Consider the following 25,179-nt stretch of genomic DNA (forward strand, 5'->3'; position numbering starts at 1 on the left):
ATACTCTAAAATGCCTTAAAACAGAGACTACATCGTAATCATGATGCTTCACATACTTTGAAATCTTAGACGTTTGTCCCCTTGCCCTGCAGCAGAGAGCCCTTGTTTTGCAAATCGATTTGGAACTAGCTACACATTTTTATTCTCAAGACAGCAGAAATTAGGAGTGTAAGTATAGAGTTGTGCGGCCACTGAATGAGGCCTCCTCCCACCCTGTGTGTATGGGCCAAACAGCCCGGAAACCTCAGACCAAGTGAAAACAACAGGCAATAATCAATGTGAGAGCATTATTATAACAGCATGATGTTGCGGCTGTCCAGCTCATTTACATTGTTGGGTGTCAAAGAAATGAATGAAAAAATTCAACAAATAAATAAATAAATCAACATAGATGAAAATGTAAAATTAAATGTGGAAATAACTAACTAACTAAATAAATAAATGATGACGTAAAACTAAATAAATACAGAAATAGCAAAACAAATAGTGTATTACATGTAAAAATATGAATTTACGTGTATCTTTTGCATTTATTTATATATTTATTTCTACATTTATTCACTTTTTAATGTATTTATTCCGGGGCCGGGTCGCGGGGGCAGCAGGTTAAGCAGGGCATTCCAGACGTCCCTCTCCCCAGCCACAACGTCCAGCTCCTCCTGGGGGACCCCGAGGCGTTCCCAGGCCAGGAGAGAGATATAATCCCTCCACCGTGTTCTGGGTCTTCCCCGGGGCCTCCTACCAGTTGGACGTGCCCGGAACACCTCTAACGGGAGGCGCCCGGGAGGCATCCTTACCAGATGCCCAAACCACCTCAGCTGAAGTAAATTGAAGATACAAATGTGGGACATTTTTGGAAAATCTCTTAATTGATTCATAATACATTTAAATACTTCATAAGTTGTTCTAAAATATATCACTAATTTGTGAGAAAGTAAGGAGCAAAGCCTTATAATAAATAAAGTAATCTTAATTGATAAAGTGAAAATGGTTGATTTCGTGTCTACATGTTGGCAGAGAAATACACAGATACAATTGTACCATTGTACAAATGTAACATTGTTTGTTTGTGATTCTTCAGGAATTCAACAAAGAAAGACATTTCCCCACAATTCAATTGTATTTCCTTTCAAATGTGAAAGGAAATAGTGAAAGGGATACTGGTAACCTGTTTAATTTTTTGTGTGAATATAATTCAATTCATCCTATTTCCATGTTGTTTTACTGTAGGCTATCACCTTATTATGAAAACCGGATGCAGTCACGTATACCCTTACGCTAACTTTGTGAAGTCCACGTTAGCTCGACGTTTGAATGCAGTTTTCACGAATGACAGAATGTGGTGGCACCTTTATATACTGCTGCAATATTAGTTTCGGCGGATCATCCAACGGGTATGCGAGTGTCGGCTGACTTCACATCAGAAAGCATCCCCCAAGTACAATTGTTGGGATGACCGTCTTATTTTGAAAAAGTGCGACCGGAAGCACTGTTTTCTCCGTTGTCAACGGGTCACAGACGGTTTAATTTGACCGTTGTACTTGGGTATTTTTGAACGGCTAAAAAGGCCGTCATATTCTCCCTGATAGCCTCAGTTGGTACAGCGTGGTACTCTCAACATGGCATCCGAAGAGCTGGCGAGGAAGCTGCAGTCGCGCCTGGCCGCTACGCAGGAGGCTACGCAGGAGGCTGAGCCGGGGCCGGAGCCCGAACGGAGCCCGGTCCGAGCCACACAGAGCCCTGTCCGAGCCACACAGAGCCCGGTCCGACCCAAACAGAGCCCGGTCCGACCCACACAGCAAGAGGCCGAGGCAGCCTGCGGCGACTCGTCCGTCGAATTATCCGCCAAACTGAGCCGCAGACAGGACATCAACGAGGGCAACGCTGCTCCTCGACTGAGCCGCGTCTTCAACCCGTACACGGAGTTCAAGGAGTTCTCCCGCAAGCAGATTAAGGACATGGAGATGATGTTCAAACGGTAAGGGTGAAGCTGAAATGTTCTTTGTCTGTCCACGTAAAGGCGGTCCGACATGTTAATTTATACCCGTTAGTCGTGGGGATTTGGGCTGAATTGACATGTAGGACTGGGAGCTCATGATGAGATTAAGATGCTGACGTGAAGCCTCACGGTAACGTTGACTGTCACTCCACTTCTCGATACAAACCGAGTCGGTCACTGCTCACTACAGGCCCTCGTCACGACGAGCTGAGTTTTTGTGCTTCTCAGTTCATTTTATCCATGTAGCATTGTGTCGTGATTAGAGGAGAGACGTGGGAACTGCTGCAGTAAGTTAGATTGACTCGTCACTCATCACGCTCTCTCATCAACGCATCTCTAACAACACTGAGAGCTCCAGGAGTCTCATTGACAACCACAGCTGGCCAAATCGGGGCAGGGCAGTAAAAATATACTATTGAGTCGAGGGGCGCTGCCAGGGATTTTAGGCTCCGTGGAAAAAAAGAAAAGAAAAAACATCTCTTCACTATTGCAAACTACACAACCCCTAAAAATACAACACTGTGCAAACAAGGATGCAACTTTCTGCGAACAGTTTAATATACAATTTGATGCAATACTGATATCAAATGTGCTGAAGGCCATCTTTTACAGCTTGAAGGTAATTTGATGACATATGAACTAGGGCTGGGCGATATGGACCAAAAGTATATCCTGATATATTTAGGCTGAATATTGATATACAATATATATCCTGATATTTTTATTGCAAAGAGAAAGCAAATGTTCATTCAAAGTCAAAGCCAAATATGGCATATGTCACAAGTTTTATTCAAGTGAACATAAATACTGTATAACAATAGGAGTACCTTTAAAAAAAAATCAAGCTCCTTAAAGTGCACATTTTAATAATACAACATCTGGTAACGCTTTATAATAAGGTCCTTAATAACCATTAATTAACAAGTAATAAGGCATTGTTCTCGCTTTAGATCAGGTAGTTGCAAAAAGCATAGTTAACTTATAATAGATGAGCAATAAAGTATATTTTAATATCAATAAGCAAACAAAATAAGATTAATAAAGGCATGGCAAAGACATAATGGGTGGGTCACGGGTGTTTGTAATGCCATTATTAACACTTATATAAGCTTATAAACACACAATAATGTTAATAAGCATCTTGTAAGGACTTACAAGGGCCTTATTACTTGTTAATTAATGATTATTACAAGGACCTTAATATAAAGCGTTACCCAACATCTTTAATAAAACTAGTCTATGAAATAAAATCTTCAATCTTTTTTTGAAATAAATATATTTTGGTCAATGACGTGACGCCCAAATTTTTTGTCCGACTGTATTTTTTACAGTTAAAAAAAGGTTTAAACTCGTAAAAAGAAACCAAAGGTATGCAGTATATCTCTCACATATAAAACTTTAACCTTTCAAAAACAGTTAGTTGTTGGCAATTTTTGTGCTCTTTAAAGTGTCAAAATATCATGTGGTGCGACTGTCCGGCCTTAATTTTTGTTTCGAAAACGTCTATAAAATTACCCTAAATCTGTTCAAATATATTTTCTTTCCCATTTGGCATGATTTTCAAAGTGTTTTTTCGTCCTGTACAAATTTTCAAGGCATTTGTAGTTATAGTTCGTTTATAACATACAAGCAAACTTTGTCCGAGGATGTCCATTTTATGAAATATCATGTGGTGCGACCATCAAGAAATTACCACTTTGGGACGTTAACTTTGAAATCCAGACCAAGACAGGAAGTTGCATCATCCAACAGTTTGCCAAGAACCCTTGGAGACAGCAAGCAGGTTTGTTAATCTTTCTCAAATTTGATAAAACATATCGCTTTTAACGGTTGGTATGTAGTTGCCATATCTGGATGTCATGTGGTATGACCTCAAAAAAATTATGAATATTAAACTATTTCTACAAATATATATTTTGATTAGAAAGTGTAAACTTGCCTTTTGTGTGAAGCTAGATTGTTTTGTTAAGGATGCTAATTATTTGCCTGTAAATGTTGACTGAACATGTAAATATCATTTGGTGCGACCAGGTATCATGTGGTGCGACCATTGTAGAGTGTTTTTGATAATAGATATATGTCCTAGATAGGCAGTTATTGGGCTTTTATATTTATTTATTATTTATTTATTTTATTTATTAAGACTAACATACAAAAAATACTTTATGTTAACATTTTTTGGAATAGTTTTTTGTACAATTTGAGTATTGTTTTCTCAGTATTTCAGAAATGAAATTTAACATTTAGTTTTTTGTACAATATCATGAGAAAAATGTAAAAAAAGATGGAGCATGCAATTTCACTGTGGCAATTATGTATGCATTAGTAAATTGTCATTTATTTACTGTTTTAATCTATTTTACCAGATGCCACTGTCAAGCAAAACAAAAACTGACCCAGTGGCAAGAGAGGAGTACCTTGCTAGAAGAAAAGAAAGCTATCAGAGAAGAAAACAACAGGGAAAGATTCTATATGTCAAGTCAGATGATCTGCCACAGAGAGAGAAAACTAAACAAAGAGAGAAATGGAGGGCTGCATCTTGTGCTTACAGAGAAAGGAATGAATGCCTGGGGCTAAAAACTGCCTGCAGTTAACAATATATCCCCCACTTTCACATATGCATTAAAATACCCAGAAGTCATGTTATGATTTTCAAGTTTGATGAAATCATTATGCATCATCACAAACTGTTTTAATAGAAGCACACATTTGTGGCTTTGTGAATGATTACATGATTTACTATAATACAAGGTTCTGATGAAAATAGTATGATAAACATAATTGATTAATTATTTTGTCAAGTTACTGCAGTTACTGTATGTTTGATGGATTTATAAAATTTTTTAAATGGTTATGAAGTCTTTGTTTAAAACAAATCCAATTTTTGTGCACTTGTGTTTGAGATTGTTTTACTTTTAAAAATGTTATTAAAAAAACATTTCAGGACACCAAGGCAATGTGGTGCACATTCAGATCTTTATTGTAAAGTATGAAATGTTTGTTCAAAACAAAGTGCGTTTATGTTTGAGATTTTTCATGTTTCTGAAAATGTAATTAAATTGTTTTATTTGTATTGTTATTATTGTAATTTCATTATTATCGGATGTAATTCTGTTTTGTATTAAAAGTATTGTTTATTGACCTGTTTATTGACCTATATTTATTATATAATATCTTCATGTCATTTGGTGCGACCACTCATCATGTGGTGCGACCAATAAAAGCAGTAACTGTGTTGAATTCAAAATATAATATCTAGTTTCTGTAGCTGGAATATTAATCACTGATACAGTATACTTAGGTGACTGGTATATTTTATTTTTTTAAATCAGTATAATGAAATTTAGAAGAACTATAGTTGTGTCAGCACAATGAAGAACGGGACTGTAACATTATGGAACAAAAATATGAAATCATTATTGACAAAATATCAAAAGAAATTTAAATACTTTGTTTCTAAACACTTTAAATAACTGAGAACTTGTAAAAAAAAGTTAAGCACATTATCGAAAATAACTAATTTTAAGATAAATCACGGTCGCACCACATGACGTTTTTTAAGGCCATGGCCGATTCATATAGGTGAAAAAAACACTAAAAACGCTTCATTTCATTTTTTTATTTTAATTTCTGTGTGCACAACATTCAGAATGTTTGAACAATTGCAATAGATATGCTATTTTTTTGTGTTTAAAATTTGGCCTGTTGAAAATCCTTATACGTCATTATATGAGAAAAGAATAACGGACATTACAAAATAACTAAATATGACAAATCCTAGTAAGGGCAGCATTTATATATAAAGCAGCTTGCCTGGAGCAAGGATCACAGTGCAAATTTGAACTATATCAATATATGTGATATGGTCTAATTATATATCACATTTTAAAATAAATCAATATATTTTTTATATTGATATGTCGCCCAGCCCTAATATAAACTATGTCACATATAAAAGAACTGTAGGCTGTTTTTGTTTCATTTTAGGATCATTGTGTGGGAAAATAATTAGAGACCTTGAAATCTTGAAATATCTTGAAAATAATTGTATCGATTTTAATAATAATAAAAACAATTCCGAAAAGTAATTCATTTTATGATAATGGAAACAATTTTTTTTCAAAGGACCCCCTGTAATTAGGGGCTCGGGGCAATCGCACCGAGCACTGGTCCCATACAGCAATAGCTGTATGTGACCACTACTGTTATACTGTGGATTTCTTCTTATTCCTCTTCCGGACGCAATTTCGTCCCGCTACTAGTCCTACAACTTAAAGAGTTGCACGACAAAATATATATCAAAACGTGCGGTTTGATCGGGATCGGTGTGCTATTACTTTTTCTCTACAGAACACGAATTTTTCTCGACGTAAGTCGCGAAAAACTGCCCAAAATTTTGCATTGAAATGAATGGGACGGCCGACAAAAAATGAGCGAAAAAGAACAATAATTGGAGATTTTTAAACGTCTACTTCTCTGGCATAATTTCACCTAGAGACTCAATTTAAACTTTAAACAGTAGACACAAGTCTTGTGTATCAGTGTATTAATCCACATTTCGATAGGTCATATAGTTTTTTATCAATCCCTGTTCAATGACCATGATAATTTTGGGAGAAATTCTGAGATTATAATGGGTGTGTATTGCAGGGAATGTTGGTGTCAGAGTGTGTGATGTCATCGCTCAGAGTGTAGAGGGAGAGGTAAAACTGTCAAAAAATAAATTTGAAAACTGCGCTCCAGGCCGCAAATTCCACTCTACAGAAATAATTTATACATAGAAACGTAGGAAAATTTGTCTTCTCACTCACAATCCTCTGGTAAAGCTGTCAGAGTTATGTTTGGGCGTACGACGCAGAGATGATCCACCAACACCACCAACAGCGTCATTGGCTCCCATATTAAAAACGCAGGGAGATTTGGAAAAAAGGAAGATGGAACTGTTTTTTTAGATTGCTCTAACAAAGCTATTTTTTTCTTTTTCTTTAAAAAAATCATATGTAGACGTTCAGGAAGAACTCGGGATGCTCAAAGTGAAGTCGGATCAATGATAGGTATTATGGTTTTGCCAAAAATGCTTTCTGTTCGAGGCCAGAAATTCGAGTCTGTCCACCTCTGGCTGCTGTCACTCTTTCGGAACATTAACAGCTGCAGTTAATTCTGTTGATTGCTTTGATCTGATTGCCTTTGATCTTTGATGTGATTACAGTTACAGATACACACACACACACACATGCACTAAAGTGCGCACACTCCTCACACATGCATAAACATGCTTCATACACGCACACACAGGTAACTTTATGTGATTTTAATTACACCTACACACACACGCACACACACACACACATTTTGAAGTTAAAGGGCATAGTTTGAAATCTCTGAAGAATCTCATCATAGTGTACACACACCGGCAGTAGCCCCCGTGGCCCTTTCAAAATTTCCCCAGAGGAAATTTTCTAGTTGGACATATTATTTAAGACATTGCTGCTCACCTCTTTCTTCAGCTGTCAGTTGGACTGCTTCAGGGAGACAAGGCTGCTGGGCCTGGTACTGAATCTGTTGGGCCTGGCAACAGGCAGGTGCAGGGAAAAACTTTATACAATTAGATACTAACTTTTGTAGTTAGGGCCTCGGGGCAATCGCACCGAGCACTGGTCCCATACAGCAATAGCTGTAGGGACCAGTGCTCGGGGCGCTTTTCGTCCTGCTACTAGTCCTACAACTTGAAGAGTTGCAGGACAAATTATATACCAAAACGTGCGGTTTGATCGGGATCGGTGTGCTATTACTTTTCTTGACAAAATACGGATTTTTCGCGACGTAAGTTGCGAAAAACTGCCCAAAATTTTGCATTGAAATGAATGGGATGCACGACAAAAAATGAGCGAAAAAGAAACAATAATTGGAGATATTTAAACGTCTACTTCTCAGGCATAATTTCACCTAGGGACTCCATTTAAACTTTAAACAGTAGACACAAGTCTTGTGTATCTGTGTATTAATCCACGTTTCGATAGGTCATATAGTTTTTTATCAATCCCTGTTCAATGACCATGATCATTTTTGGAGAAATTCTGAGATTATAATGGGTGTGTATTGCACGGAATGTTCGCGTCACAGTGTGTGACATCATCGCCAGAGTGTAGAGGGAGAGAAACAATTGTCAAAAAATAAATTTGAAAACTGCACTCCAGGCCGCAAATTCCACTCTACAGAAAAAATGTATACATAGAAACGTAGGAAAATTTGTCTTCTCACTCACAATCCTCTGGTAAAGCTGTCAGAGTTATAGTTTGGGCGTAGGATGCACCAACACCCACCAACAGCCTCATTGGCTCCCATATTAAAAACACAGGAAGATTTCTGAGCTGTCTGACATTTAACAGTTTTTTTAGATCGCTCTAACAAAGCTATTTTTTCATTTTTCGTAAAAAAAACAAACATATGTAGACGTTCAGGAAGAACTCAGGACGCTCAAAGTGAAGTCGGATCAATGATAGGTATTATGGTTTTGCCAAAAATGCTTTCTGTTCGAGGCCAGAAATTTCACTCTGCCCACCTCTGGCTGCTTTCACTGTGCCAGAAGATTCCACAGCTGTTAATTCCGTTGATTGCTCTGCTCTGATTGGTCGACCCCAACGCCTTTGATGCTTTGATGTGATTACAGTTACAGATACACGCACGCACACACACACACACACACACACACACACACACACTGGTCATTTAATGTAATAACAGTTAAAGATACAAGCACGCACACACACACTGGTCATTTAATGTAATAACAGTTAAAGGTACACGCACACACACACACAATGGTCATTTAATGTAATATCAGTTAAAGATACATGCACACACACACACACACACACACTGGTCATTTAATGTAATAACAGTTAAAGATACACGCACGCACACACACACTGGTCATTTAATGTAATAACAGTTAAAGATACACGCACGCACACACACACTGGTCATTTAATGTAATAACAGTTAAAGATACACGCACGCACACACACAATGGTAATTTAATGTAATAACAGTTAAAGATACACGCACGCACACATACACCTGTCATTTAATGTAATAACAGTTAAAGATACACGCACGCACACACACACTGGTCATTTAATGTAATAACAGTTAAAGATACACGCACGCACACACACAATGGTCATTTAATGTAATAACAGTTAAAGATACACGCACGCACACACACAATGGTAATTTAATGTAATAACAGTTAAAGATACACGCACGCACACACACACCGGTCATTTAATGTAATAACAGTTAAAGTTACACGCACGCACACACAATGGTCATTTAATGTAATAACAGTTAAAGATACACGCACGCACACACACAATGGTCATTTAATGTAATAACAGTAAAAGATACACGCACGCGCACACACACACTGGTCATTTAGTGTAATAACAGTTAAAGATACACGCACGCACACACACACTGGTCATTTAATGTAATAACAGTTAAAGATACACGCACGCACACACACACACACACACACGCACACACACACTCCGCCAGATACAAATGTTTCACACACACACACATTTTGAGGTTAAAGGGCATAGGTTGCTGTATAAATAAATACTTGAAGAGGAATGTTTGTTGTAGGTGTGGTCCTTGTATATTATATAGTATCATAACATTACTAGTATTAATTGTTTGAAATCTCTGAAGAATCTCATCATTGTGTACACACACCGGCAGTAGCCCCCGTGGCCCTTTCAGAATTTCCCCAGAGGAAATTTTCTAGTTTAACATTATGAGCCCATGCTGCATGACTTGGAGCTCCCCTTGTGCTTTCACCAGATCTTTACTCCAGAGAATGCACGGCACAGGCACATTGTTGTTCGAACCTTAATGCTTGCCATTGCATTTGTCACTGCCTAGTGTAAATTATAGTGGCAAGAAAAGTATGTAAGCCCTTTGAAATAACCCTGTTTTCTGCAACGTTGTTTGCTACTGTTTGTTTTGTTAGTGTCAAAATGTGGGCAACAATCTAAATATCAGGTTCTCCTTATTTTATATAAATATAGACAAATGTAACCACAGGCAAGCTAGCGAACAGTCTGACTTTTTTATTTGGTTTGTACAAAATTGTACATAACCATGAAAGGTACACAGGATAACAACAACAACAAAGACAGAGGTTCATCAACCTGTAAAAGAACACAGGCCAAGGCCGTGCAGATGACTGTAGTCTTGTATGAACTTTGTGTGGTGATGAGAGTTCCTGTGGGCCAATGTCAGTAAGGCTTGCTGTGCTCATGGTCAGTCTACAGCAGGGAAACACCCTGCTGTAGACTGCCTTTTGCATTCCTGTGTCTACATAAAGATGAGCCAAATTAAACCATGGATGCCTTTGTGTTCCCAGGACTAGAGAAGGCCCTCCCTCTAGCTGTAATCACTCTTTATTGCAAATGAAGAAATGTTTGTAATCACTTTCAACTCAGTTAAAATGTATTACAATAGTTAAAATTATAACTTTATTTTACATTTGCTCCGACATTTTTTCAGGAGTAATTTTGTAGGCATTGTAGCATGCATCCAATCAGTTCCTGGTGCAGTTGTCTCGTTGTTGACACTAATTGGATGGACATTCTTTTGTGTTTGTGTTTGTGTGTGTCTATATGTGTGTGCGCTTGAAGATCGTCAACAAAGACTCCTTTCATAAGTCTCAGGGATGTGATGCTCCTGTGTGTTTCTGTTCTGTGTCTCTATTCTGTTCATTAGAATATGATGGAAAAGTCCATCTCCAGCAGTTCAAGTCAAATAGTCCCAACCAAGTATTGAGTGCATATAGATGGACATACTTTTCAGAGACCAACATTTCCGTATTAAACATACTTAAAAATTTGGTCTTTTGTAATATTCAATTTTTTTTTTATTTTTTTTTTTACACTGAATTTTAGGGTCTTCATTAAATGTAAGCCATAATCATTATAATGAGAAGAATTAAAGAAATTATGACATGAAATGTTTCATTCTTTATGTAATGATCTATATAATGTGATATTTCCACTGTTTGAATTAATTACTGACATTAATAAACTTTTCTATGATATTCTAATTTATTGAGATGCACCTGTACATCCACACATTTCTTTAACGTTTTGTAATATAGTTTAGAACCCAACAGATTTTAGCTGATGACATTGATAGTGATGTTGCTAGGTACGCATTTGTTGCATTTAAATCTGAAAAAGACCCATTAAAGTCACTATCCATACGTCCAAGGAAGTACTTTTACTTTTGTACATTTTGGAACTGGTGCTTTTGTATTTTTACTGAACTAAGTTTTGAATGCAGGTAATATCACAGTGTGGTATTAGTACTTATAGTAATATTAGTACTTATACTGAATACTTTTTCCACTTCCAATACTTTTTTCTAAAAACTTTTCAGATTTGGAATTTCATTTGTTTTGATTCCAGGTTTTGAACATACATGAATATATATGTTAATTATAACCATACCATACCAAAATCAAAGGAGTTAAACGCTACAATTTCTCAAGAAATACAACTTTTATTGGGGACCCACTGAATTTCTCAGGTACCCACTCATATCATACCTGTGGGTCTAGTGGACTCTCTATATTGAAAATGTATCAACATCACTGCATTGATGCACTTTTTTTGCAAGGATCCCTCAAATGTGGTTATCAAACACTCGTCATGAAGATGTAATGAGGCAGGATATGTTACAGTTTAACCAATAACTTTATTATCCAAAATGACATTTAAACAAAGACATTAAACTTTATAAAAAAAAATAAAGGAAAAAATCTAAATGTAGACAATGTTTAAACCAATATAATGAACTTAATGAACATAATGTGTGTGTGTGTGTGTGTGTGTGCGTGTATATATATATATATATATATTATGTATGTGTGTGTGTATATATATATGTATGTGTATATATATATATATATATATATATATATATATATATATATATATATGTATGTATGACTGCTGCAACTAATGACTATTTTGATTATTGATATTGAAAGGATTATTACGCTTCCAGCCTGACCTAACTTTGAGTTCTGTGGTTTGTAGGTATGACACTGGTAGAGACGGCTTCATCGACCTAATGGAGTTAAAGCTGATGATGGAGAAGCTCGGAGCTCCACAGACCCACCTGGGCCTGAAGAACATGATCAAAGAGGTGGACGAAGACTTTGATAGCAAGCTGAGCTTCAGAGAGGTGAGAGTGTGACCTCTTGTGTGTCCAGTAACTGTAGTTTGCTTGTCAATGCAGCTAAATATTAACTTTCATCGTCATCTCTATCAGTATTTGGATATATAAGGACAACCACTCACCTGATACCCCCTAATATGCTCCTTCTTAAGCCAGCATGTGGGAAACATTGACATTTACATTATAAAGATTGTGACTAAAGTGAGGTATTCATTATGTGAGGAAAATGAATACTGCTGAATTCTACAAGAAAAAGAGACACACAGCACTCAGTATCTAAAGACTGTGTGCACTTGACAAAACAGCAGAAATTAACTGGGGATAACACCTGTAGTATAGGTCTTATAATCTGTTCAACCTCAAAACTATCCAAGTTCCAGTCATACTGCAAACCATCTCTTTTACAACAGGAACAAGCCCCTTTCATAGTGCGGCCCCGTAAATGTCCCACTATATTGCCGGAAAGATCTGTGCCTGCTTTTTGCCTTAGGGCGTTCATAGTGATCCCGTGAAGAAGTGAAATGATATTTATGCCCTTTCATAGTGCAGTCCGGTGTTGCAGAACGAGTCAAGCAGACAATGGGAGGAGACGATAGTGACGTGCAGTAGCACAGTGCTAATAGGCTACACAGTTAGCTCTGTAGTAGTAAAAGTATGTGTGTGCTGCAGCAAGATGTGTCCTCAGTTAACCCTAACCATTTACAACAAGCATCGGACACTTTTGCGGACAGTTAGTGATGCTGGTTCGTTTACAATCAGCGGTGCCCAGTAACTGTAACTGTGCCCAGTTACGTGGCCACAGTGAACGATGACTGTCGGACCAAGGGGGAGGTGTGTGTTAGACATCACGCACAACGTCAAATATTCCGTCTTGCCGGGATGGCCCGTTCATAGTGGTCTCCCCCCCATCAGGCGCCCCGACTGACCAGAGGGAGGCTCTATAGCGACCAGGATCAATGCATGTTTTTTGTGAGAGGTCCCTGTAAGGGGATCCTCGGGGGACACGGGGAGAACATGCAAACTCCACACAGAAAGGCCCTTTTGCCGACACTGACTGGCGGGAATCAAACCCAGGACCTTCTAGCTGTGAGGCAAGAGCGCTACCAACTGCGCCACCGTGCCCCCTGCAGACATGTTCATAGTGGAGGCGAGACGTTACAGAGCCGTAAAGAGAGAGGGCGAGAGTTCTTGGAGGTGCACAGCAGCAGGTGAAGTGCCACCATTGGCCAGTTGTGCGGTTGGTGTAGAGTGGACTGCAGGAGAGGAGCATTCCCATCTGGGGCCGACCAAGACTGACGGCAGTGACACCAGCAGGATTGAGTGCCGAACAGCTGGACACCCTCTGAAAAGGAGAGCACAGAAAAGTGCGAGTACTCCGGGAGAATAAAAGCTTGTGACATGTAGTATTGGAACATCAATGTGTAGAGATGAAGAGAGAGAGGGCCCTGTGTATCAAGTCCCCCGACACATTGGGCCTATAGCGGCATAACTAGGAGCTGGTCAAAGGCCTCAGCCAGCCCTCTCTATAGTCCTCGCTTTATCAAAGAGGAAAGTTTTAAGTTTACTCCTGGATAAAGAGAGGGTGTCTGCCTCCCGTACTGAGACTGGGTGGTGATTCCACAGGAGAGGAGCTTGATAACTGAAGGCTCTGGCTTCCAATCTACTTTTAAGGACTAGGAACCACAGGTAACCTATGGAAGAATTATCCTATCTTTATTCAAGAGCGTAGATTTTCAGTTTGAGAGCATAATTTGTCTTTCTCGTGCTCAGATTTGTTCTCCTCATGCTCACATTTTGCGCTCGCACTCGGATTTCTGCTGCTTTCTTTCAAAATGTATGCGTGCACTTAAAAATCACATGCTTGTGCTCACATTTCTTCTGCTTGGACACAAACATTTCGCTCGCACTCAAAAATGTCCTGTGCTCGCTCAAATCTAAAGTCTACGCGCTCAGATCTCAACTCTGCGCGCTCAAAACTTTTGTGCTCGGACTCAGAACACGCACGTCCTCTCAGGTTGAGGTGTCTGCTCAGACTGAACGATGTCCCGCCCTGCGCTTAAACTAGTGTGTTTCACCAGCCAATAGGGAGACAGCTAGATTGTGACCCCGTCTTAGGTGCGTTGCCTCGCCTTTTTGAGCGCTCCGTCGGGGCGGGTATATGGTCTGTTTGTAAAACTGCTTCTCTCTTAAAATACACCAATTGACCATATTAGCCAGCTATTTGAATCGTCACCTATTTAAGACGCAGCATATTTATGTAGAATTAATCTTAAGTAGTCCTAAAAAGAGTTATTTTTTTTAAATTATTATTTATATATATATTTATATATTTATTGTTTTTTATTTTTCACCTGTTCAGTGGTGTCACGATAGTCCAGTGGTGAAGGACGTTACTATCTGTTGCATTTTAAACCATGGGACGCCGGTTCGCATCCCATCCGCTGCACTCTTGCTGCATGTCTTATTATGATTTACATTTTTAATTGATAAATTAATGTAACAGTAATACAATCCGTGTAACCAGCTGCTTCTCTTATTGAAACGTTTAACAAGAGATGATGGGTAAATAGACTTGGCTACGTAATTAAAAAGGTATAATGAAAAATACACTATGATGATGATAATGATTTGAGGATAACATTGGTGCGTGTAATGCAGTGTATCACCGTCCTATTTACGCGGTCAAAGCCAGGGAGCGCGTAATTAAGCTAATGTTGGTAATACTTTCACTTTCACAAGAAGGAGACTTTGAGCAGGATTCGGAGCGCGGCAGCGAATGAATGGGAGACAGATGGATGGCCAAAGACCTCAAGTAAGTTCATTGCTAAATGTTGCTACAACTCAAAACACATCGACCATATACAGTAGTTTCAATAACAGTACCGTAATCATTTTGACACTCGTACTTATCAACATATATAGCGGGCCTTCATTGTAACATGTACAACGAAAGTACAATAATTGGCAACGTATGATCGTACCAGCGGCAGGTCGGCACACATAATGATGCGCGAGCTGAAGGGAATCCCCGCTGACGTCACTTAATTCATAATGAGTTGCTGTCCCTAGTGCCGACAAAGGCCCGCTATATATGTTGATAAGTAAGAGTGTTTTGAGTTGTAGCAACATTTAGCAATGAACTTACTTGAGGTCTTTGGCCATCCATCTGTCTCCCATTCATTCGCTGCCGCGCTCCGAATCCTGCTCAAAGTCTCCTTCTTGTGAAAGTGAAAGTATTACCAACATTAGCTTAATTACGCGCTCCCTGGCTTTGACCGCGTAAATAGGACGGTGATACACTGCATTACACGCACCAATGTTATCCTCAAATCATTATCATCATCATAGTGTATTTTTCATTATACCTTTTTAATCACGTAGCCAAGTCTATTTACCCATCATCTCTTGTTAAACGTTTCAATAAGAGAAGCAGCTGGTTACACGGATTGTATTACTGTTACATTAATTTATCAATTAAAAATGTAAATCATAATAAGACATGCAGCAAGAGTGCAGCGGATGGGATGCGAACCGGCGTCCCATGGTTTAAAATGCAACAGATAGTAACGTCCTTCACCACTGGACTATCGTGACACCACTGAACAGGTGAAAAATAAAAAACAATAAATATATATATAAATAATAATTTAAAATATATATATATATATATAATCTAAACTACGATAACTCTTTTTAGGACAATTTAAGATTAATTCTACATAAATATGCTGCGTCTTAAATAGGTGACGATTCAAATAGCTGGCTAATATGGTCAATTGGTGTATTTTAAGAGAGAAGCAGTTTTACAAACAGACCATATACCCGCCCCGACGGAGCGCTCAAAAAGGCGAGGCAACGCACCTAAGACGGGGTCACAATCTAGCTGTCTCCCTATTGGCTGGTGAAACACACTAGTTTAAGCGCAGGGCGGGACATCGTTCAGTCTGAGCAGACACCTCAACCTGAGAGGACGTGCGTGTTCTGAGTCCGAGCACAAAAGTTTTGAGAGCGCAGAGTTGAGATCTGAGCGCGTAGACTTTAGATTTGAGCGAGCACAGGACATATTTGAGTGCGAGCGAAATGTTTGTGTCCAAGCAGAAGAAATGTGAGCACAAGCATGTGATTTTTAAGTGCACGCATACATTTTGAAAGAAAGCAGCAGAAATCTGAGTGCGAGCGCAAAATGTGAGCATGAGGAGAACAAATCTGAGCATGAGAAAGACACATTATGCTCTCAAACTGAAAATCTACGCTCTTGAATAAAGATAGGATAATTCTTCCATAGTAACCTAGCATTTTGGGAGCGTAGTGCTCTAGTAAGGTAATATGGCACTATGATTTCTTTAAAATGTGATGGTGCCTGACCATTAAGGGCTTTGTAAGTAAGAAGAATGATCATTTTTCTTGGTTCTTGTCAGTAAAAGGGCCGTAGCATTCTGAACCAACCGAAGAGTTTAAAGGGATTTATTGGAGCAGCCTGACAGTAAGGAGTTACTGTTATCTTTTTTTGTGATCAATCTTTTTATTGAAAAATGTACAATATATAAATATTCACATCATATACACTTTCCCCCCCCACATAGCAATGTAAACAAAAACAAAGTATCTTGTACATTCTCAGGAAGACAGGAGTTACTGTTATCTAACCTTGAAGTAACAAAAGCATGAATGAGTTTTTCTGCATCCTTTTGGTTCTGGGTCTGATTTTTGCAATATCACGTAGTTGAGAAATTGCAGTCCTTGAAGTTTGTCATATATCAGAGCTAAAGGACAGATCCTGATCAAAGAAAACTCCAAGATTCCTTATGGTGTTTCTGGAGGCCAGGAATGCCATCAATGGTTATTAATAAATATTTAGATGAATTTTGGAGGTGTTCGTGTCCCAGCACAATTACTTCAGTTTTATCTGAGTTTAACATTAGGTAATTGTGGACCATCGAGGTTCAAGCACAGAACTTTTTGGAACAACATGACTAACATCAGTTTGCACAGAGGATTCATTGTTGACATGAACAAACTGGGATCAGTCTAAGAAGTATGATTTTAAACCAGTTTAGTGCTGTTCCTCTAATGTCAATTACTCAATTACTATTCCAGTCTCTGTAGTAGGATGTGATGGTCAATGTATGGAATGCAGCACTAAGATCTAACAATACAAGTACACAGACAAGTCCTTTGTCCGAAGCAGTTTAAATGTAATTTTTACCAGAGGTTTAGTTAGAGCTACTTTAAAGGACTGTGCCACATAGCCTGTTGAACGACAGGTTGATTGCATCTAAGAAATAAGTGCCAGATAAGGGTCGAACTTCATTAAGCAGCCTTGCTGGGATGGGGTCTAAGAGACAGACGGTTTAGATGAAGAAATCATTGGTTAGTTGTTGGAAATCGATGGGAGAAAAGCAATCTAAATATATATCAGGGTTTGTAGCTGTTTCTAAGGCTCCTGGGTTTAAGGATGTATCAGTTTTCATGTTGTGTTGATAGGTGTTTGTATGGCATTGTATCAGAACCAAGAAAAGAAGATGCTGGCAGGCAGCTGTTGTAGATTAGGAGAAGTGGGAAATCATGTTTTGTAAGTTTGCTAGCAGGAAATGACAATGATGCCAGGAGAAAAGCACACTAAGGTGACTTACACAGTTTGTCACATGAACACAGACTTCTTTGCTGAATGTAATTGAACTTCCTGCAGTTCCTGCTGATCTTCCGGAGAGCAGCAGCTGGAGAGCTGCAGGAGGAGAGTGGTCTTATGGCTCTGGCCCGGCTGTCTGAGATCAACGTCTCTACTGAGGGAGTGATGGGGGCCAAAGACTTCTTTGAAGCCAAGGTACTCTTTGTTTGTGCTCTGTGTTGTCTGTGTCTTAACAAACCTGTATGAGTACCACTGAACCAGTCAGAAACCAAAAGCCATATCTTTCCATAGTACAGAGCCCACCTGGGTCACATAGCAGTAAAAAACTCAGATTCCCTCGGATTGACATCATAAGAGGGTGACCACTGGAGTTGTAGAGTTGAAGCTTGGAGAGATGTGGAAATAAACAGGAACTTTTTATTACAGTTGGACTCAAGATAGTTCCTTAATAACACAGCAATGGGTACTGGTAACTATCTAAATTGCCTAATATTAATGTGCTCGAATAGAAGTTTATTCCAAATTTTTGTGGTGAATTGTGTTGGTCTTCCTTGGAGCTAACATTAGTAGCCTGAAGATACAGAAACAGCCCTTCAGTGGAAATGACTTCACCTTAAAAGTCCCAACGAGAAAAATCTGAATTCGAGGGCACGGTTTACAAATCCGTTAGCATGGATTTACAGAGTTTTTATATTCTACCATGTGACTCAGATTGGTACGGAGCCCCCAAAATGACATGAGAAAAAAAACAAAAAAACTTGTTTTCTTGACTTTAAAACTTGAGATCTCGACTTTGAAACTAAGAGCCAGTTCCCAGCTCCGTGCGTAATTTTACGTGTGCGGACATAAAGCAGGGTACCAGTCAAAGGTGGTACACATTAGGTAGGTTAAGACTGCCTGCCTACACCATGACATCACCCATCCAACCTGCATATCAAGTAGCCATGTGGAACCATCATCAATTTTAAGTAGCCATGTGGAACACGCAATGTCTTCACAATATGATTCCATCAGACCTTATATCTATACTGTTTAACCCAAGTCGGCACCTATGCACAGTCCCATTATGTTTTGCAGACATTTGTAGTTAACTAATAACGTAAAGCATTTTGTTTATGCTGCATTTTGCTGAACTTTCACTTCCCTTTGTATCGTGCGTCAGGCACTTCCCTCTAAACAGCCTAATTAAGCTTAAGTTTAAGATTAAGTTTTTCCGACCAAAATTGAGATTTCAATTTTTTTTTTCTTCTCATTCTTCTCATGCCACTACGTACTGAAGACCTTAAGATAAAGCTGAGCTGAGGCATAGCTCTGGTAAAGAAGCTGAGTGGTGAAACAGTGGCCTCCCTCCATTTCAGGAGGTTCTGCAGCTCACAACAAGGGACCATATGCAGTGTCATATGGTGCCATATGGAGTTAAAGCTATTCACTCAAAATTTTGGATCAGTTAAATGGGCAAAGTGAGGTTGGTCCTATATCTTAAAAAGGCAAAAGAAAGCAGCCATGCAGAAGTACTTTTATTGTTTGTTTTAATGGGAATGAGCGCTGTCATTCTGTGTGTTAACAGATGCAGGCTCTGTCCGTTGGCAGCAAGTTTGAGGCTGAGATTCGAGAGGAAAAAGAAGAACGCAAGCGACAGGAAGAGGATAAAAAACAGAGACAAGCCGCCTTCAAGCAGCTGCAGTCCGCCTTCTGCTCATGACTCTCCACTGAAACAGATCCTGACCTGCACCACCAGTGTCACAGAGATTTTTAAGAATAGCATCTCATTCCACTTAATGTTTAATTAATGGCATTATTCAGAATTAGGGACGTAATAACAAAAATAAAACGATGCATTTAAGTAAGTACTAAAATACTTGAAAATACCTCATAACATGTCACAGGCACGGTTAATTTATTCCAGGCTTTCTGCAGCTCTTCCACAGGAAACAAGGCAAAAACACGACTTCAGATGCGTAAGGAATATTTAGAGAATCATAGATTTATTGTACATTTCTGTGGATTTTTTCTTTGTGTCCCTCTATACAAGAACAGGGAATTGTACTTGTTCAGGCAAAGTTAAGCTGTGTTCAGTATGTCCTGCAAATGTTGTATGTGAAACGTTTTTTTTAATGTCATGTTACAGTTTAGTCACGTGATCTTATGATCCTCACGTTGTTAACACTGTTACAATGGTTGTAATTAAATGGACACCTCCTCTACAACCTGCAATGTAATAGAAATGGTACAGTTAAAGACAATGTGAATAACTATCATAACAATTTAATAATAGCACATTTTAATACGGCGTAGCTTGGAAACATTTGCTGGCCTAAAATGAAGCCTTACGCACTTTTGGCCACTAAATATCTCTCTACCACTCTGGGCTCAGTTGACTGATCCAGCACTAAACAAGCTGTGCTCTCACAGCTTCCATTAAATAGTGGACAGTAAAGTTGTCAGAAAGGTAATGATACTTGGATACCTTTTTTTTATACCACGTGTTTTAAAGGATACATTCTCTGCTAATTAAACATTCAGTAGTATGGAAAGTACCTAAACTTAAAAATAACACATCTGCGGTCAGACTTTCAACTCAAGGCTGCAGGAATAAAACCAACTGGTGCTCAGCTTGTGGCTGTTCCAGCACTTTCTCCATCACCTAACCCAGCATGTGCCTGGAGACAGGTGCACAAGCAGACAGCATTACATGAGACAACTGGATCCTATTTTGGATGCCTGATAATTTTTTCTTTTTGCACTGGTATGAAAGGTATTCTACTAAAGCTTAAAATGCTGGTATCATGACGAGCAATTAAAATTATCTGGAGCAGATTTTGATAATGATTTGATGCACAAAAGGTACACTCCCTGATTCTGATATGGTGCCCAAAATCCCCAGATTACCACTAAAACTCAACTGTGAAAACTCAAAATCAGGGAGGTTACCTTTGAAGGAAAGGTTCAAATTATGAGGAAATTACCATTTTATTTGCTTCCTTTCTGAGATTGAGATGACAGAAGAAGACAGACAATGACAGACACGTCTCATTTCTGTGTGTTAAGTACTCAGCTGTGGTTAGCCTAGATAGCCCAAGACTGGGAGCAAGACATTTTCTTATTTGCACTTACATGCTATAAGTTTATGGTTTCATATCTATAGTTCCATAGCACCTCAAACCACAACTTTTTATTCCACATTTCTGTTTATGTATAGATGAAGTTAACGAGCCATAACATGTTAATCAGTGTGTTTCAGAGGGTTTTTTAGAGCCAGGCTAGCTGTTTTTCCCAATGCACACAGGCTTTATGCTAAACTAGTTCAGAAAGAAAGCAAATAAACATTTTCCCAAAAATGTTAAACAATTGATGTAAATGTGTATTTGATGTCTAAGTCCAACAACAGCAGACTGAATTTAAAATGTATTAGTAAAAGCACATGATGGAGGGACAGCTTCTGTTTAAGCATGCTTACCTGTTGTACCAGGGTTCTGGCTTGTGATTCTGTTTTTAGGATCTGATTTCTCATAACCCCACCATTTGCACAGTTGAGTTATGTGAGTTTGAGTACTATGGTGTAGTTTAATATTGTTTTTAAAGAGCATGCAATACATGCAGTGCAAGTGTTTTAAATGCACATGTAAGTGCACATGTTTAAAATCAATTTAGCTTGTTTTCTATGTAAATTGATATTAGAAATATCCTGCAGCTCTGTATGCATAAGAATGGACTGAAGCAAGATGTGAGCCTTAAGGTTGAGAGTCTTGGGGAGATAGCAGTCAGGCCATAGACAGGTTATCTTAACTGTAAGCATGATAATGATCCTTTGTCTCATTCAACACTAGATGCAATTGTTTTCTATGTGACATAGTTTTGATTGTCTTTGGAGCAAAGCCCTTTGGAATCTCTGTGGAACTACAAAAATAAATGAATGGTCAGCAAAAAAAGACAAGTCAAAACTTCCAAAACACTACATTCCCCATAATGCAATGGCTACAATCTGGACCACACGCTTTGTTTGTTGATTAATGTTGTTTATATGGTTTTACATAATTAAATGAAAAACTGGAAGAAAATGTTTTTAAACTTTATTTACAGAATGCAAATGTGCAAAAGCTTTTGCTTTCTACTGTTAACTTGTAGTCAACAAGCCCAATGACATCATTATGATGTCATCAGGGTCATTGTCTCTCCCCAGACCTTCAGAAGACATACAATTGTTTTCACAGGCAAAAAAATACTAATGTACTGCTGTGTAAAATCAGTGAGGTGCATTTAACATTTGAACATTTGGTCATTCATATGCATACTTTGCTTAATCTGTCCACTGTCCACTTCAGTTTTGTATCTGTGACTCAAACCTTTTTATACTTATGTGAACAGTATCCCATTCCATAGCCCATACACCAGAGTCTGTTAGGATTAACTGTATAGGCTTTCCCTCAGCCCTTCCCCTGAAAAGATGTTCAGCTGTGAGTTGCTATGGTGATGCTCATTCACAGCATGCCAAAATCTCCGACATGTAGCAATTCTCAGACGGTGTTTATAGACTTGGACTGGCCACCTAGAGCACAAGTGGCCCACCAGGAGTTTTCCTGGTGGGCCGCTTGACAAATGGGCCAATGCCATGCAAAATATACATATAAAAAATTGGAAATGACACCTCCAAGTCAGAAAAATAATTACTTCTTCATGATGTGGTCTCAGGAATTTCTAAAATCTATCTACAGCTTTGTACTATAATAAAGCGGGGTGGTGGATGTGTTACCGGCTGATCATTGAACCACCTTGTCACAAAACCTCAGAGCTCAGTTCACTGTATATCAAGTCAAACATGTAAATATGTGTGGTTAGTAACAGAGACACCAAGAGCTCAGAGTGTATAACAAGTGCTCCTTCACTTTGCTATGCAGCTTTGTGATTAGCGTTAGCTGACAAATGGGGTTTGTGATACTGAAAGGTCAAAAGCTCAATATTTTGAGAATGACGCTTATCAGCTTTCTTTCAGAGAGCGAGAGGAGGATATGGAAATGTTTGCATGTTAAGTACAGAGCTGGAGACATGATGTAGTTGGCTTAGTTCAGTTTAAAGACAGGGAAAAGGGGAAACTGCTCGTTCGGCTCTGTTCAAACTGGGAAAAAAAATACAACTACCAACACCTGTAAAGCTCACTGGAACTGGACTGGACTATTTGCATTCCAGACAAACATGCTTCACCGAATTGTTGGGCAGAAGAATCACAGTTCCACCATGCAAGTGCCCTGAAAACTACAAATCTACAAATTGTTGTTTTACAATTCATATTATATACAGATTAAGAAACAAGATATTGGCATGCAAATTAATGAGCTTTGGAGGTGCTGGGAGGTGTATTTTACACACACACACACACACACACACACACACACACACACACACACACACACACACAAACAGTCGTGGGAAAAATTATTAGACCACTTTTTTTCTTCAATTTCTTGTTCATTTTAATGCCTGGTACAACTAAAGGTACATTTGTTTGGACAAATATAATGATAACAACAAAAATAGCTCATAAGAGTTTAATATAAGAGCTGATATCTAGCCATTTTCCATGTTGTTTTGATAATGATTTTGGCTATTATCAAAAAGCATGAAAGATGGCTATATATCAGCTCATATATTAAACTCTTATGAGTTTTTTTTATGTTGTTATCATTATATTTGTCCAAACAAATGTACCTTTAGTTGTACAAGGCATTAAAATGAACAAGAAAGCAAGGAGTAAACAAGGGTGGTCTAATCATTTTTTCCATGACTGTACATTCACATATACGTTGTATGTATGTGTGTGTATATAGAGTCACAGGCCTGAAAACGCTGAAACACTGAACTAAGCAGTGCTTATTTTTGAGTGCCGTTCATGCATCTGGCCCTTTGCTTCCTCTGTGGTTATGTATTTAAGCTGAAGCATGTTCACGTTGTCATATAACAAAACTACTGTACATATCACGTACCTTCTTTGGTATTTGTTGTGAAAATTGACAATGTATTTTTTCATAAATAAAAATAGTATATATTGTATTTGTTTTGAGAGAATTATAAGTTGCCAAAAGGTCAGTAAAATATATTTTTTGGGCACTTGTAAAGATATTGTGTTATTATACTCCCTGTTAGAACGGAAGCTTGACTTGATTGCAATAAAGGATAAATAAAAATAACTGATACTAACAAACAATGACTCCACGTTACTCCATTACTCACGATAAAAGCTTGTTAGCATCATCATACATACTGTACATATCGATATAATCTTTACACAATCCCTGATATCCATTCTTTAAACTGCTTACCCGTATCAAGGTCACAGGGGGCTGAAGCCAATCAGCATGCATTAGCAAGAGTCAGAGTACTCCATGGGTTTAATTATATATAATTTAATTATAGTTGGCACCGAGAGAATGACACCAGCCACATATGACCAGCTGCAAAGGATTTTGAATGCACAATGAAATAGAAAAATGAGAAAAAAATACTAGAAATTGAACTTGCCAAACAGAGACCGACAATTATTTTTTTGCCAACAAATAGCGACAAAAAAATAAGCTCAATCTCAGGCAAAATGGACAATTTATTTAGCCAAGTAATATGCTGTGCCCTCCAACACATCTTGTACAGTCATGGAAAAAAATATTAGACCACCCATTTTTCTTCAATTTTTTGTTCATTTTTAATGCCTGGTACAACTAAAGGTACATTTAAAGGTACAAATATAATGATAACAACAAAAATAGCTCATAATAATTTAATTTAAGTGCTGATATCTAGACATTTTCAATAGTTTTCTTATTTTTGTTGTTATCATTATATTTGTCCAAACAATTGTACCTTTAGTTTTGTACCAGGCATTAAAATGAACAATTAATCATTTTTTCCATGACTGGATAGGACAAGTTAAAAAAATAAATCAACAAGACAAATGACTATCAACAAAAACTAGGATAAGTATCTTCGACAGTTTGCCAGCACAGCTGTCAGGGTTTCCAGCAACCCTTAGTTATATTCAGTTCATTCTGTTTACAACAGCAGCCCAGGATTAAGGTAAAATAAATTACATCTGGAACGTGTTTAAACAAAGTGGTATAAATCTTTTCATATTGCAGCAGCCATATGTTTTGTCCTTATGTCTGTCAGAGGCAGTTTTACCATATGGCATAGCAAGGCTACAGCCTGTGGCCTAATCTGCCAAAGGGCCTTGTGAATATTTAAATGTTGTCTTTAATCCATACATTTTTTTTATTTGTTGTCACTCCAAGCATATTAAAATGTGTAACTTGAAATT

General features: G+C 38.2%; 1 protein-coding gene across 1 annotated transcript; it reads left to right on the forward strand.

Annotated features, from left to right (window-relative positions):
• The first annotated feature begins 1,131 nt into the window (after nt 1-1,131).
• On the forward strand, nt 1,132-23,206 carry efhd1 (EF-hand domain family, member D1). The gene is made up of 4 exons (XM_059331032.1): nt 1,132-1,978; nt 12,106-12,253; nt 17,937-18,071; nt 19,444-23,206. Exons 1-4 carry the CDS (start codon nt 1,620-1,622, stop codon nt 19,576-19,578), a joined length of 777 nt encoding a protein of 258 aa, XP_059187015.1. The 5' UTR covers nt 1,132-1,619; the 3' UTR covers nt 19,579-23,206.
• Nucleotides 23,207-25,179: the final 1,973 nt, after the last annotated feature.

This window comes from Centropristis striata, chromosome 4, assembly GCF_030273125.1.
Source record: "Centropristis striata isolate RG_2023a ecotype Rhode Island chromosome 4, C.striata_1.0, whole genome shotgun sequence".
NCBI classification, from domain to species: Eukaryota; Metazoa; Chordata; class Actinopteri; order Perciformes; family Serranidae; genus Centropristis; species Centropristis striata.

Excerpts from the sequence above, each read along its gene's own strand:
- efhd1 (XM_059331032.1), top strand. The coding sequence starts at position 1,620 with ATGGCATCCGAAGAGCTGGCGAGGAAGCTGCAGTCGCGCCTGGCCGCT. Across the intron at positions 1,979-12,105 it reads ATGGAGATGATGTTCAAACG|GTATGACACTGGTAGAGACG; the intron begins GTAAGGGTGAAG and ends TGTGGTTTGTAG. Across the intron at positions 18,072-19,443 it reads AAGACTTCTTTGAAGCCAAG|ATGCAGGCTCTGTCCGTTGG; the intron begins GTACTCTTTGTT and ends GTGTGTTAACAG.